At 39.7% G+C, this 15,568-nt stretch overlaps 1 protein-coding gene across 2 annotated transcripts in view; it reads left to right on the top strand.

The window, feature by feature from the left end:
* wdr17 (WD repeat domain 17) overlaps positions 1–13,800 on the top strand; it is a 28,497-nt gene extending 14,697 nt beyond the window's left edge. For both annotated transcript variants that reach the window (XM_044185555.1, XM_044185563.1), the window contains 13 exons: positions 396–460; positions 3,877–4,009; positions 4,265–4,353; positions 5,218–5,317; positions 5,455–5,594; positions 6,268–6,379; positions 6,502–6,643; positions 7,400–7,502; positions 7,625–7,726; positions 7,958–8,056; positions 12,607–12,674; positions 13,121–13,218; positions 13,294–13,800. In XM_044185555.1, the coding sequence (XP_044041490.1) occupies positions 396–460; positions 3,877–4,009; positions 4,265–4,353; positions 5,218–5,317; positions 5,455–5,594; positions 6,268–6,379; positions 6,502–6,643; positions 7,400–7,502; positions 7,625–7,726; positions 7,958–8,056; positions 12,607–12,674; positions 13,121–13,218; positions 13,294–13,413 (1,371 nt within the window). In that variant the 3' untranslated portion in view covers positions 13,414–13,800. The remainder of the gene's footprint in view (positions 1–395; positions 461–3,876; positions 4,010–4,264; positions 4,354–5,217; positions 5,318–5,454; positions 5,595–6,267; positions 6,380–6,501; positions 6,644–7,399; positions 7,503–7,624; positions 7,727–7,957; positions 8,057–12,606; positions 12,675–13,120; positions 13,219–13,293) is intronic.
* The last annotated feature ends 1,768 nt before the right edge of the window (positions 13,801–15,568 follow it).

Genomic DNA, 15,568 nt, shown 5'->3' with positions numbered 1-15,568 from the left:
CAGCAGTTGTCAAAACACTCATGTTACTGATAGCTATACCTCCATTTTTGTTCTGCCATCATGGAGCCAGTGAAGCCAGCAAAATGGAAACCCAAGAGCTGGCAAGTGGAAAGTGGAGGTGACAGAAGTTGAAATGAGATAGCATAGGCATGTAGAGTTCTGACAGACTGGAGAGTTACAGCAGGGGCAGACAGGAATACCAGACATACAGCATACAGCAGCTGCAGAGACAAAAGCCAAGTGTAGAGGAGTTTGAAGAGGTTATGGAGAGTCAACCAGTCAATTATAGCTTGAAGTATATTTGGTCACAGAAAAAGACAGAAATGAAAAGAGAGAAAATTATTATAATGAAAATGTAACTTAAGCTAATGTGAGAATTATTATCATTCTTTCAGTGGGAGAAAGCATTATCTGTGGCCCCAGGAGTCTCCATGAAGTACTGGAAGAAACTCATGCAGAGGTAAGCCATGTTTAAGTTAGTTTTTTTCAGCTTTATAACAATAAAAGTGAAATACAGCAAATATTTTGTGCAGGGCTGGCTCTAGCCATTTTGTTGCCCTAGGCGAGATTAAGATTTGGTGCCCCCCTACACACACACTTACTAATGGTAAAACTGCAGTTTTTCAACATAAAAAACACATTTTGCAACACAGTAATCCAGTACCTAATTTATTGATATCATATTTCAATATCAATCTAACTTACTACAATGTGCTACGATGCCAAGTGGCTCATGCCAGCCAGAAAGCGAATGCGCACGGTAACCATGATGATGGAACTCTATCTTTGGTTGGCCACTTGCCTTAGTTATGACTTTATGTCCAACTAGTTACCCAAGTAATTGTGGTGCAATTGATTTTAGTTGCTGATTTAGTTACAAACTAACTAGTAGTTACTAAGCCTCTAGCGTCGACTTTACACCCTAACTTAGAAGCAAACTTATATGTAGCTGGTGCAACCCAGTGCAGAAATCTATGTTTTTATGGATATAGTGTTAGCCACTGTCCCTGATAATGGTCAGGGAAATTTCAGCACAATGCCTTACGTTCTAGGAAGGAGCAATTATCCAGATAGCTAGCCACTGGCTTGCCATTCAGACTCATATACTGTACTTCAATCTGTATCTGAGTCTAGCAGCTATTGTAGCCAGAGATGGAAAGAGTTTTAGAATATTATACTCAAGTAAAAGTAATGTTACTTTAAAGAAATTTTAATCTAGTAAAAGTACTTTAGTAAAATTTACTTAGATAAAAGTAAAAAGTAAGTCAGTTAAATTGTACTCTGAGTAAATGTTACTGTGTTATATTTTGGAAATTATTGATGATATATGATGCTACTATTAAATTGAAGAACACCTTTAGGCTACAATTGCATTAAATGTCAATCCAAAAACACTAGTAGAACAACATCACGGCCACCGAGCCCTTATGTCCAAACCAACAATAAATTCCATTGATGTATAGACAGATTTTGCAGCCTCTGCATACTACTGATTATCAATTAGAAATATACACTGGCCTTCCTCTATATAGTTAACCAAATTAACCAGAATTAACCAGAAAAGAGGACAAAACTCAGACAATTTAATACAAATGACCAACAATAAATAAAAAGAGCTGTGGACACCGCGGCAGGTGCAAAAAGCAATATTAGGCTGCAGAAATGTGACCCCCCAAAAAACCCCATATACTGTAGGTAATACACTGACTATCGATAAGTACCTCATACAACCGATTTTTACAAAACCCGAACTATCCCTTTAACGATGGCTACTTTCCATTCAGTGTCCCATTAAGCAGAGCCAATGAGCCAGCATGCACACACCCTGAAACTGGCACACCTAAATAGAGTGCAGCCATGATTAGTGAGAAATGAGTCACAAACAATCTGATAATTAATGAATTGTTAATAAGTAGTTAGTGAATAACTCCGAATGGAGGACTATATAATAGATAATGATGATTTACTAGAGAACTGACTGGGATATACTATATTAATGACTCATCAGGTAATGATTACTTCATAAATATCTGTGAATTGATCATACTGACCATTTTCTTCATCTTTTCTTCTTCCTTTCTTTTCTTTTCATCTTCGTCTTTCCTGATTAACTCTGAACCAGCCAGTGAATGGCACAAACGACTCATTAATTACTAATTACTTCAACATTAGTTACTGTTTTTGTGTCCCTTCGAGTAAGGTGACACATCATACTGAGTATATCATTATCGTACGATCGCTTACTGTTTTTGTGGCCCTTCAAGTAAAGTGATGCATCATACTGAGTGGTTACTGAGTACTGAATCATTACTTAATTATTACCTGTCCATTAATTAAACATTTCAGCAATAAGCGAGACAGTGTGCGTAATTTCCTTTCATTGTTTTTAGATACAAGAACAGCCACTATACACACATTTGGTTCCACAACTATTTATATTAATCTGCAGAAATAAAAATGTGCAAAATACAGCATTTGTGTGTTTCAGCAGGAGACATAGGAAGAGGGCTGCTGGTCGCAGGGGTAAACACACTAGTCTCTGCAGCCTGCAGTTCAGTGTGCCTGCCCGTTTCATCTGAAAAAAACGCTGAAAAATAACCCGTTTTGTCTCACTGCGACGACATTAACAAGATCATTTTGTACGATCGATTTAACCCTTGCCTTAATAACACCACAAAAAAAATAAATTCTACGTGGTCTTTGCAATGTGCCTCCCTAACCCTATCCCCTTCCCCCAAACCCCTCCCCCTCTCTCTCTCTCTCTCTCTCTCTCTCTCTCTCTCTCTCTCTCTCTCTCTCTCTCAAAACCTAACACGGCAGCGGTGGATGGCCCACCATTGAGTCTGGTTCTGCCCGAGGTTTCTGCCTGTTAAAAGGAAGTTTTTTCTTGCCACTGTCGCCAAATGCTTGCTCATGGTGGGATTTGTTGGGTCTCTGTAATTAATATTATAAAGAGTTCGGTCTAGACCTGCTCTATAGGAAAAGCGCGATGAGATAACTTCTGTTATGAATTGGCGCTATATAAATAAAATTGAATTGAATTGAATTGAATTGAGCATGACATCAGTTAGCATTATAGCGTTAGCGTCATTACTACTTTTGTGCCGTTCACCAGCTGGTTCAGAGTTAATCAGGAACGACTCATGAAGAAAGTGGATAGTATGATCTTTTCACAGATATTTATGAAGTAATCATTACCTGATGATTTATTAATATAGTATATCCCAGTCAGTTCTCTAGTAAATCATCATTATCTACTATATAGTCCTCCATTCGGAGTTATTCACTAACTACTTATTAACAATTCATTAATTATCAGTTTGTTCGTGATTCGTTTCTCACTCGTTCCATAGTAAGTACTCACTATTTTGTGTACCGTATTGTAAAGTGTTACTGATTTGTGTGAATCAAAATTTTCCCCAAGGACACTCTACTCTGAAGACCTTTTACAGTAACATAGATTTTGTGTGGCAAGGGTAGCTCAGAATTTACTTTAAAGCAAGAGAGAAAAAAGGGAGAGAAAAAAAACAACAGCTGCTGATTATGCAGCAGATCAGTCCCTTAATAACTTTAGATAATAAATCATAAAAAAATCAATAAATGTAACAAATGCAGAATGTTTTTGCTGCAAATGGTGTACAACAGAGTCAGATACCCATGCAGTCCACATGAACGTCTCTTTTTTCAGGAGTGTTCGTAAGCAAACGTCAAAGCTCTTTCAGTGTTTGTATTGTTATATTCTTACTGTCTGATTTTAACTGGGATTATATTAACACAACAAAAACACAAATGATAAATCTTTATGTGTTGCATGTTATTTATGTTTAAGTATAATCTGTTATTTGTATATGTCATTTTAATGTGCTCATGTCGCAGGAGAGCTGACCAGCTGATAGCTGAGGATAATGATGACACTATCCCATACTGCATCGCCACAGGAGACATAAAAAAACTTGTAACTTTCTTCACTGGCAGAGGACAACTGCTAGAAGCCTTAATAATAGCACAGGTACAGAGAGGGACGGGATAAAGACACTGGTGGAGTAATGAGATGACAGGTAACAGAGTAGTTTTCTTTAGGGGCGGATGAATGGTAGATCTTAAATGGTTCCAGATGGATGCATGAGGAGGAGGGGTGGATAAATAAGTAATGGGAGACAAAGACATAGAGGTAAGGAAATACTTGAACAGTCATTTTGATGGTTGTGGTAATATTGATCAGAAATGATGAAAAATAATTCATAATAATATTCTTTATTTTTAGGGAGCGTGTGAAGGGAACATTTGTGTACCTCAAAGCTCCCCAGTCAACCACACCACTAATAATGTGGATAACAGGCAGCAATACCAGAGGTAAAGCAAACACACACACACACACACACCAATGATAATGTTCTGTTATTGATTTACCTTTCTTGTATAAGTTGAACTGAACTTGAAACTAACTTTTAACCAAAATCAGCTGCACAAATCTGATACACAGTTACAGATACAGATCTGTAAATTTATGAACAATATTATTAGGGGTTACTTTTGACAAGTTATTCTTTTCAGCGTGGAAAAACACTGCAGCATTAAGGCTGTCATGAGAAACAAAAATTAAATTGAAAGCTGTACTATCAAAACATTATCCAACCACAATCCAAAAAATTTGTAGTTCTCAATCAAGGAGAACAGAAGCTGTAGTCAGCTTGGTTTTATGTCATTTCCAATTAATTCCAACAGTGATTAGGTTTCACAGTGGAAAAAGTCAAAATGCCCACTTAAACCACACAGAAGTTACTGTGTAGTTTAAGTCCTGCAGCATAATCAACTTCTCGTTTGCCCATCCATATGCGCCGAACACTCATGTTTGCCAAAATATGACTAAATACACTGTATCCATCCCAATCTTCAATCTGGATCACACATAATATTTACAACCTAATATTTGTGTGATTATTGAGTATGTTCCCTTGTGTGCTCTCTGAATGACTAAAAAAGTAATGTGGAGAAATGGATCAACCAATTATAGTATCTAAAAAAGAGCATCATACCTAGAAATGTGATTAGCAACACCTCTTCACTCAAAGTCTTGTAGAAAACAAAAGAAGCTTGGCATCCTTGCTAATAAATTTTAGGTTAATTTGAATGCTTTCTGAAATGAATCCCAGAATATTTCTGAGCTAATATGTTTGGATCACAATCCCTGGCTTTATTTGCTTTTTTTCTGGCCAGACTCCTCCATAAGGTATGTAATGAACTAGCTGAGTGGTACTTCCAGGATGGATGCTCTGTCCTGGCAGCATGCTGCCACCTAGCTGTGGACAACATCAAGGTACACACCAGAGTCTTAGCCCGTCACTATTAGTTATATACACTATTTTTGCATTTGTTTGTATACGCATTGTGATAATAATAATAAAAAAATGATTTTAAAAATGTGTCTGAAATGTGTGTATGCTATGTTTTTAGTTAGCCATGTCTAGTCTGATCCGAGGTAATGAGCTGGAGTTGGCTGCATGTGTGGGTATCGTCCTAGGAGAGGCGGCCAATCAGAGCACCGCGTACTGCCTTGAACTCTTGGCCAGGAAGTACATGATCACACCTACATGGTACGTCTCCATCCATGCATGTCCAGTTAGTGTATACTTTTTATTATTCTTGAATCTTGAAAGTAATCCAAAATAATACTGGTCCAGTTTTGGCATCGTAATGCTAATTTGTCCTTTTAAGTGTTGTACTTATATTTGCTTTTTTCTTCTTTTAAATAATTTGATCTTGATCTTTTCATGTTGCAAACCCCACTATGTGCTCATATCCAACTAGCTGATAACCATCTTCATGTGACAAGTTAACTGAGATTGCCATTATTTGGTTTTTCTGTTAAGCCAGCTGTAAAAACTGGTTTCAGGCTATGTTTGACTTTGCATCATGACACATGCCCCTGATTTTGAAAGCTATGCATTGAAACCCTAGTTCTTTGAGCACAGGTGACCACCACTATAGGCACTCATGTCTGTGGAGCAGGGCACAGAATTTTACATATATAGCTGTCAGTAGGGATGAGCGGCAACTTATTTTCAGCTTAGACTTTATAAATCAGCCAAAATTCACCTCTGCATTTATCAATTTCAGTGATTGTAGATGAGCAGGGAGCTAAAGTTAGAGGGTTCCACCTGTACTTGTAGAACTAGGGTTACAGTGCACAACAACACACCTAAAGTGGCTGCTTCTAAGGTCTAGTCCATGCAAAGCAGGACTTATTTTCACCGTGTTTATATTTAGGGAGCTCTCAGCTGACCTACTGCGAATGATTCCTGACAACCACATTTTATTGGCTAAGCTGTGTGCATTTTACCCAGGAAATGCCGCTGAAATCAACCAATTACATGAAAGAGTGAGTAGGCAATCATTAAGTTAAATCTAAGACATGTTTTGGATTAAATGGAATGGAGGGACATTGATGATATTGATGATATGATTATAATGACTATGATTATGTGTTGTTTGTCATTCAAGTGTGGTCTCCCTTCATTAGAGGAGTGTAAGGCCTTGGCAGAAGCAGCAATGTGTGAAGGAGATTTGTTTTCAGCAGTTAAATTCCACCTGCTGAGCTCTGAACCCGAGAATGCCCTTCGGATAGGGATAGATCACGTTAAAGGTATTGATAACTCAGTTTCATTGTGTGTGTGTGGTTAACTACCTAACATAATGTCTGCAATGTCTTTAAATATGATGACATGACTTCATTCAAATGACCTTTAACATGAAACAGTTGGCAATATTTAAATGTTTGCATTTGACATGGTAGCTTGGAGTTCAGAGAGAAAACAAGCCAAAATATTGGACCTGGTGACATTCACTGGCACTGATACCATTTTCCCTTTTGCTTGTTCACTTTCCTAACCCCACTAAATATGTGCATGTTGAGTGTTCTAAAAGTAAGATTCTGACATGCCATTAGTTGGTGTGATTGAAAAAAAAAGTTTTTTCCAATACTATTATCACATATAGTATTATCACATTGAATGACGCAATATTTTATTTTTATTATGAATATTATACTATATTCATAGTTAAATGTAGCCATTTTATGGTTCTCCTGCATGCTGGTGCAGTTACAAGTTTAATCTATGAATGACCAGTTTCCAAGCCAATCTTTATGAAGGCCCTAAAAATCTGCACTTTCTGATTAATAGGATGTAAAATGCAGTGAATTACAATCAAAACATTCATCAAAGCTGTTGACTACTGCGATATATGCATATCCAATAAAGTTACTAAGTTAGTTAAAACATTTATAACTTCTTAATTCTTACTTGTGTATTGCAACCAGTGTCAAACTGAAGAAAATAATCAAAAATTCTGTCTTTATAAAGCATTGATTAATCAGAAACTCTATTTAATTTTACTCCAGAACAGCTTACTGGATCTGATTGGAGGGTGGATAGTGTTCAGCCAGTCCTGGACCTGATGAGTTACATCAGAACTGATCGCCTCATCATGGCCAAGTTGACTGAGTGAGAACATTTATTACTTTAGTATTAGTATTAGTATTAATATTTATTTTAATTATTTTCTATTATGCTGTTATTCTGCACTTGATCATCATCCTGGTCTGTGTGTGTGTGTGTGTGCGTAGTGCCCGCAGTGAGCTGTTGATCCTGCATGGTTATATTGGAGGTCTGCTGGCCATTAGAAGACAGTACACCAGCATTGTACCAGCACTCTACGAATACACCAGGTAGACAAACAACTGTGTGTGTGTGTGTGTATACACACATTATAATTAATTCTATAATTATTTAATTCAAGGGCATCAAATGGGCTCTCTGTTTTGCAATGATAATTTGAAGTCTGACGTCAAGCTTCTTATTCAATATTTCTTTACTAGATAATTGCCATAATCTGGTTGAAATTGGATTAACATTTTGTAAGTCAGTCCAAATACTGTGTTTTTGTTTCTGTTTCTCAGTCAGTTGTTGAAGCGGAGGGAGGTGTGTGTTCCTCTGAAGATTGAGCAGCTGTCTGTGGAGCTGGATGCCTGGCGGGCCTGCACACAAAGTAACAGCAAGTAGGTTAAACAGACACACACACAGACACACAAAGATAATGTTATTACAATTGAATGTTATTAACAACACCATGAAGTAAAATATTGTAAAAAACATACAAATTAATACCCATTGGGCCAAGTGTGATAAGAGGTTTAAAGAGGAAAATGGTGACATAGAGTCCTCTTCATCTATCTACTGGAAATGATGCAATGATGCTAAAGAGGCAGATGGTGAAGAGAGGGACACTGAGGAGGTCATGACTGTGATGAGTCACAGTCATGACTCTGCATTGTAATCATGCCTAGTCTCAGCTGGCCATGATGAGGCTAGTTACTAAGGCAACACAGGAGAGGAGAGAGTTAAGCTGACTTAAGATACATGAAAAACAGCTGAATGACTTCTGGGGAGATGAATGTGCTGTCCTTAGTGATGACAAAGAGACAGGCCTGGAATTAAGTCATTTTTAGGGCAAGGCCTTTGATAAATACATATTTATTGGGGCATCGCAGGCAAAATGTAGGGCACCAAGGCCAAAACCAATGGTGCAATAACAAGTGAAATTATGATCTTATGAAGACAAAACAGGATACAATCAACAATTAGGATTCAGTGTATTGAAACACAGTACTGAGTTTATTTAAACTGTACACTGAATTTTTTACTTTTCCACAAAATGCTGTCGGACTGATTTTTTAAAAATGTGAACAATTGTTAATTGGTATTGTTATATTTTAATGAAATATGAATGAAATAAAGTCTATAAATAGGCTAAGGGAGATAAAAATTAACCTGAACAAGTTTCAACACCCTTGCAACAATTAGCATTTAAATCTGAGCTCATAGGAGCAGTCACAAAAATGACTTGCTACCAGTTGGTTAGTTGCGCTATTTTAGTGGGAAAAGACCATGGGAATGAGATGGTTGGTGGATCAGACACACACCGAATTAAACACAGACTTATTAACACTGTTAATTTACTGTCTATTGTGCGTGTGTGTGAGTGAGACAGTATTTGAGGAGTTTTTCGGCCGTTACCAGACTAACTACCCGGTTTGCTGCTTCCTGTTTGGTTTTGGAGAGACATATGCGCAGACCGTAAGAAAAAGATTTTTTGACAGCAAGGTGTATTTCTATGATTTCGACACGTATTTGTTATTCACAATGTAATGTTAGCATTATCAGGGAAAAAATACCATATGAGCGCTCCTTTCATGGCATCACGCTGAAAAAGTAGCAACCCATCAGATCTCAGAAAAAGATATAACCTCTATGTACGTTCGTAGTTTGCTAACACTATGCAGCAATATCCTGGTAAACTTTAAAACATGTGTTTTAATACTTAACACAGTACAGTACAGTGTTTAGCTGTTTGTGCTTATCACATAACCTTAATTGTTAGCTAATGTTAGCTAGCAGGTTAGCTGTAAATGTTTATTGTTGATGTCCAGTGTGATGACAGAGACACTGGGAAATGCAAGTTTATTTGCTGCGTTGCATGTAGTTTTAAATGAGGAAATCTGCAACTTAATTTTAAGGGCACAACGGCCAGTTCAAAACAGGGCATGCCAAACTGGCCCGTGGGTAGTTCATTTTAGAAGGAGCATTATGGCCACACTCCAGGGCATCCTTGGCACTGGCCGTTTGGCCTTGGTATAATTCCTGCCCTGAAGATGGTCATGTTGCTGCCTGACTGACAGATCTGGTGACTGAAGATAAACTTTTTGAGGTATCAAGGACTTGTTGATGAGGAGACACTGGATCAAACCTCATGTTCAGAATCAGAATCAGAAATACTTTATTGATCCCCAAAGGGTAACTCTTTGTTACAGCAGCTCACCTTTACGTCAGTGCACACAGGAAAATACTAGCAAAAAATATAATCCAATACACTATAATACAGGTCAGAAAATAAATTACCAGGTGGGTATAAGTATAAAATAAAATAAGTGTGAAGTACAAAGTGGGTTTACCAGTTGATAATGATAATACGGTATAATAATACAATGTAACAACATAAATAATAAGTAGTAGTGCATGTACTGTCAAGTTAAGTGTAGCCTATTAAGATTATTATGAGACGGTGGAAATTGCACAGCAGTAATAGAGGTATGAATAAATATCAATATCAATAAATAGGAAAAACTAGAATATTGCAGCGGAGTATTAACATAGGATATTGCACAATTATTTCAAGTATTGCAGAGATGTAATGATCAATGTCCAGTTTAATGACTTAGGGTCATACAGACTAACACTTAGAGGGAGGAGTTAAAGAGTTTGATGGCCACAGGCAGGAATGACTTGGCGCTCTGTGGTGCTTTTTGGGGGGATGAGTCTTCCGCTGAAGGTACTCCTTTGTTTGACCAGCACGTCATGGAGTGGGTGGGAGAGACTGTCCAAGATGGCATGTAGTTTGGCCAGCATCCTCCTCTCTGACACCACCGCCAGAGAGTCCAGCTCCACCCCCACAATGTCACTGGCCTTACGGATCAGTTTGTTGAGTCTGTTGGTGTCCGCTACCCACCACGGCAGAGTCATCAGAAAACTTCTGAAGGTGGCAGGACTCTTTGTGGTAGCTGAAGTCCATGGTGTAGATGGTGAAGAGGAAGGGAGAGAGGACAGTCTCCTGAGGGGCCCCAATGTTGCTGACCACGCTGTCCGACACACAGTGCTGCAGGCGCACGTGCTGTGGTCTGCCAGTCAGGTAGTCCACAATCCAGGACACAAGGGGGGCATCCACCTGCATCGCTGCCAGCTTCTCACCCAGCAGGGCAGGCCGGATGGTGTTGAAAGCACTGGAGAAGTAAAAAAACATGATCCTCACCGTGCTTGCCTGCTTGTCCAGGTGAGTGTGGATGCGGTTAAGCAGGAAGATCGTCAGTCTGAAGAGGGCCGTTAGCCTGGTGGAGAGGGGGGAGCAGAGTACTCAGAGGAGCTTGAGGGCCGACAGCAGCTGGGTTAGAGGGGGGATGAGCAGGAGCCGGTGTGTCGAATCAGATTAAGTTCATTGGCCCTGTCCAAGCTACCTTCAACTCCTCTGCTGCCAGTCGGTCTGAAGCCAGTGATGCTCTTCATGCCGCTCCAGACCTCTCTCATGTTGTTCTGCTGGAGTTTCCACTCCAGCTTCCTCCTGTACTTCTCCTTAGTCTCCCTGATCTTCACCTTCAGGTCGGCCTGGATTGCCCTCACCTCCTTCCTATTACCATCAGGAAAGGCCCTCCTCTTGGCATTCAGGGTGTCTTTGATGTCCTTTGTTACCCACGGTTTGTTATTCGGGTAACAATAGACCATCTTAGTTGGGACATTGCAGTCCACACAAAAGTTAATGTAGCCAGTGATGCACTCAGTGAGCCCATCAATGTCCTCTCCATGAGGCTCACAGAGTACATCCCAGTTTGTCACCTCAAAACATTCCTGCAGTGTCTCATAGGCCTCCTCCCACCATCTCTACACTGTCCTTGTGGTTGCAGGCTGCCTTTTAACCAGAGACACATAGCAGGGTTTGAGGTAAACCAGGTTGTGGTCTGACCTACCCGGGGGGGAGGGGGGAAGAGCTGTATGCGTCCTCTAGTGTCCTCTCCTCTCTAGTAGGACAACTCACATACTGGGTGAAATTAGTCAGTGTTGTTGAAACACTGACATGGTTGAAGTCACCCGAGATTAATATGAGTGCACTCGGGTGTTGAGTCTGGAGTTGTGCTATGGCAGTGTGAATGGCGTTGCACGCCGATGCCGGGTTAGCAGAGGGGGGGATGTAAACAGCCACAACTATGGCATGTGAGATAGTAATGTGACCAGGGTTACACCATCTGTTGTTAACCAGAACAGCAAGCCCGCCGCCTTTCCGCTTACCGCTCCCGGTGTGATCCCTGTCGGCCCGAACAGTCTGAAAGCCGTTGATGGAAACGTTATGGTCCGGGATATCCTGGTGTAGCCATGTCTCTGAGAAGCACATCAAATTACACTCACGGAACTCCGTCTGACTCCGGGCTAACGCTGTTAGCTCGTCCATTTTATTCACCAGCGATCTCACGTTGCCCATTATGAGAGAAGGCAGACATGGCTTAAATCTTGTTAAGTGCACCACGGAGGAGCTCAGAGTGTTGTGCAGCTTTGTTAATATCAATGAAGCTAGAGCATCTTGACAGGCTACTATCAGACTTCATTGCACAAGAACCTTGTGTGTGGGAAAGAGACTTCAAATGGCCAGAGTTAGCGTGTAGGCTTTGTATACAGGAGAGTCGCAGTAACATTGTGGCCGAACTTTGATCTCTACATCCTTTCCCAAAGAAGGATAGAGGGAGACCCAGGCGATTAATGGAATCAAATATAGATGTCTGAGGCATTATTGCCTTTGCTGCCAACCTCCTGGATGTTCTGTTGTAGGTGGAAATATGTCCAGCACTCACACATTTAATATAGATCTACATCTATGTGCATACTACCATGTTTAAATTCACTGGCATAGTTCCACTAACAGTGACTGTTGTTATCACTATAATACATGTACATTGCTTATGTGCATGTACACAGCATCACAACTGTATCTCTGTCTGTTTTCAAACAGTCCTCCATCAGAGTGTCAAAGAGAAGAGTTCAGCTGCCTTGAGAGGAGAATCCAGCCAACAGGCTCTGGTAAAAATATCAGCTCTAAACATAGTTCATCTGGGAAGTTTATGGAAAAAGAACACTGCTCATGAAACATATTTTAAATTTTGGTGTAGACTTCATCTGGGATCTGCAACACAAACCCCAGACTTAGGTGGGTTGTTGATACTGGGGATGGTCTGATTGTGGCATCAGCATCAAGAGCTGGAGGTAGTGAACCTCAGGTGCAGCTAATTTGGGTGATAAAGAGTATGCTGATTAGTGATTGGCTACTGTGTGTATAAGTGGCTCTCTGATTGGATGGAGTGTGGCTTAGAGGGATAAATGAATGAAGGAGCAGAGGATGCAGAATGAAGTATTATCATGCTAGGCTCCATAAATATTTATGGACTATCTATTTGGTGAAACCTGATGATAGTGAATACATATTATGTGCAATCATTAACCAGTAAAACATGTTTCCTCTCTCTCAGCTGCATTAGTCTTGTGTGGTGCTGATTATGTGACAGGCTCCAATCTGCCGAGCCACTCAGATGTTCAACTGTCCTGTTTCACTGGACACAGAATACAGGTGTGTGTTTCTTTGTTTTATTAGTCTTGACAACTTGTGACTTATCTCATGATTCTCTTTTGTGTTAATGTGCAGGGTCCAGTGTTTTGGCTGGAGGACGGTAAATCAGCGATCTCCCTTAATGATGCTCTAATGTGGGCAAAAGTCAACCCCTTCTCCCCTCTGGGAACAGGACTCCGCATCAACCCCTTCTAACACACACACACACACACACACACACACACTTTTGTGCTTCAGCAATTGGTCAACTGCATTTTATAATTTACTAAGCCAACACATGTGGTGACGTCAACAAACAATACATTTGTGATTTTGTGAGGATGATTCAGATTCAGACAAGCTCATGGTTTTGGTAGATTTTGATAGTGGTTAGCTGGTACGTGATGGGAACAAAATCATCATGCTTTTTTGTGAAGCGGGATTCTTATTGAATGAGATATGTGATTTATTTGGTAGGATTTTCTCTTTTTTCCAACAATTTCTCAAAGAATGATCATGTATATACAGGGTATAAATCTTAATTACTTTCTTCTATTGTAGTAAAAAAGAAAATACTGGAATAAAGCAACCACTGCATATTTATAAGAGACTTGACCTTATTGTGTTGCACTCATATTGATACATAAAATACATACAGTAAGTGCTACAGTACAGAAACAACAAAATGAACAACATGACATCAGCAATAGCAACAAACCACATCAGTAAAATAAGTTCTTGGTACAAATGCATCTCCTCTCTGAAGGCAACTGACAGCAGATAATATAAAATAAGAAAAAGCATTAGTTCATACATGAAGAAAAATTAACAGTATCTCATGCATGTCTGAATGCAAGAACAATTCATTAATCAGCACTTTCAGGGGAGCCCTAATTTTCAGGGGTGAGGGGTGGGAGGGTACTGTACATGCACACACATACATGAATGCACGTGCCTACATGCAAAAATATCCTATCAATACATTTAAATTTATACAGATTTAGCCTGGGATAACAAAGAAAGAGAAAAATTATTCACCGTGGACAGGCAATGGTTTGCGTTACTTTGTTAAACAGACCAGACCTAGGTTGCAGGTTGCATCCCATGACAATTTTGAGCATGCTCCCCCACACATGGATGGCCACAGCAGGAATAGACAGCATTGTGTTTCTTAGACACAAATGATCGGAAATTGTTATGCTCAATAAACATGCACGTTGTCAAGTGCTTTACTGTTAGCCTTTTATTTATTTCAGGAACCTAAATATACAGGACAATATAAATTTATACAGAAATAAACCAGTGGCACCAAATAACAATATTTTAGAACTCTCCCTAAATTTCTCAAATGAAGCTTTCTGGGGTGCTCATGTCTCTTTCAGGGGAGTCCAGCTCCCATAAATATTGTTTGTATGAAGAACCCAGCTAGCAGTGTAGCTGGAGTAACAGGTGCGGCTGAGTCATGGATGTATAATAAGACCTGGATACAGCCTTGCTTCCAATTTTTTCCAGTGGCCACTCATGTTAGTGCAACGAAAAATCCCCTTGTGGCCCATAAAGCATTTTACCCTATATAATCATTATAAAAGAGACGTCTGTAAAACTGTTGACAGGACACCTCAAACTGCAAACAAGGTCAATTATGACTCTTTCTATGTGACGTCATCATAATGTCTATGTCAAGTCTATGGGCCGAGTGGGAACTTGTGGGTGGCGCCAGCGGGAGTAAACCCGAAAGCTAGAAAATATTTTTAGCGAATGCACCAGGCGAGCAATTCTCATTGGAATGAATAGGAACCATTTTGGGGTCCAGTATCCAGTTCTAATGATACATCCAGGGGCTAAGTACTGGATAACCAAAATCGGACCATGTTGAGCATGATGTATGTGGCCCACATCTAGAAAGACTCGGGCCAATAGCAATTGGCAGGCATGCAGGACGCGCACCAAGGTCACAAAATCATTATTAGACATGTCTATAAAACAAAGACTTGTTTAATATGAAAGGATTGTATACAAACTTATCAAAATTGTAACCCAAACACACGTCATATTACATTGCCATCTATTAAATCTTAGGTTTTCTATCCCCCAAAAGGGGGACGTTTTGCAAAGTACCCGTATGTGCCAGTCTGATGGGCACAGGATATGGCCCGCTGAGAGACAGCGCACCATAAACGTTCCTTTTTTCAGTTCAAATACTAACCATCACTGACAGTTCTCATAGAAAGAGCACTTTGAGTCAAAGTGCGGCACATCTCAGGACACGAACACGTTAAGTAAAGTATGCTGTCAAAAAAGGGTTTATTTGCACAGTTGCCTAGTCAGTAAAATTATACCGTTTGGCCTAGTCAAAAAGTCCTATAGCATT

This window comes from Siniperca chuatsi, linkage group LG3 (genome assembly GCF_020085105.1).
Source record: "Siniperca chuatsi isolate FFG_IHB_CAS linkage group LG3, ASM2008510v1, whole genome shotgun sequence".
Lineage (NCBI taxonomy): Eukaryota > Metazoa > Chordata > Actinopteri > Centrarchiformes > Sinipercidae > Siniperca > Siniperca chuatsi.
This window is presented reverse-complemented; position numbering and strand designations above follow the sequence as displayed.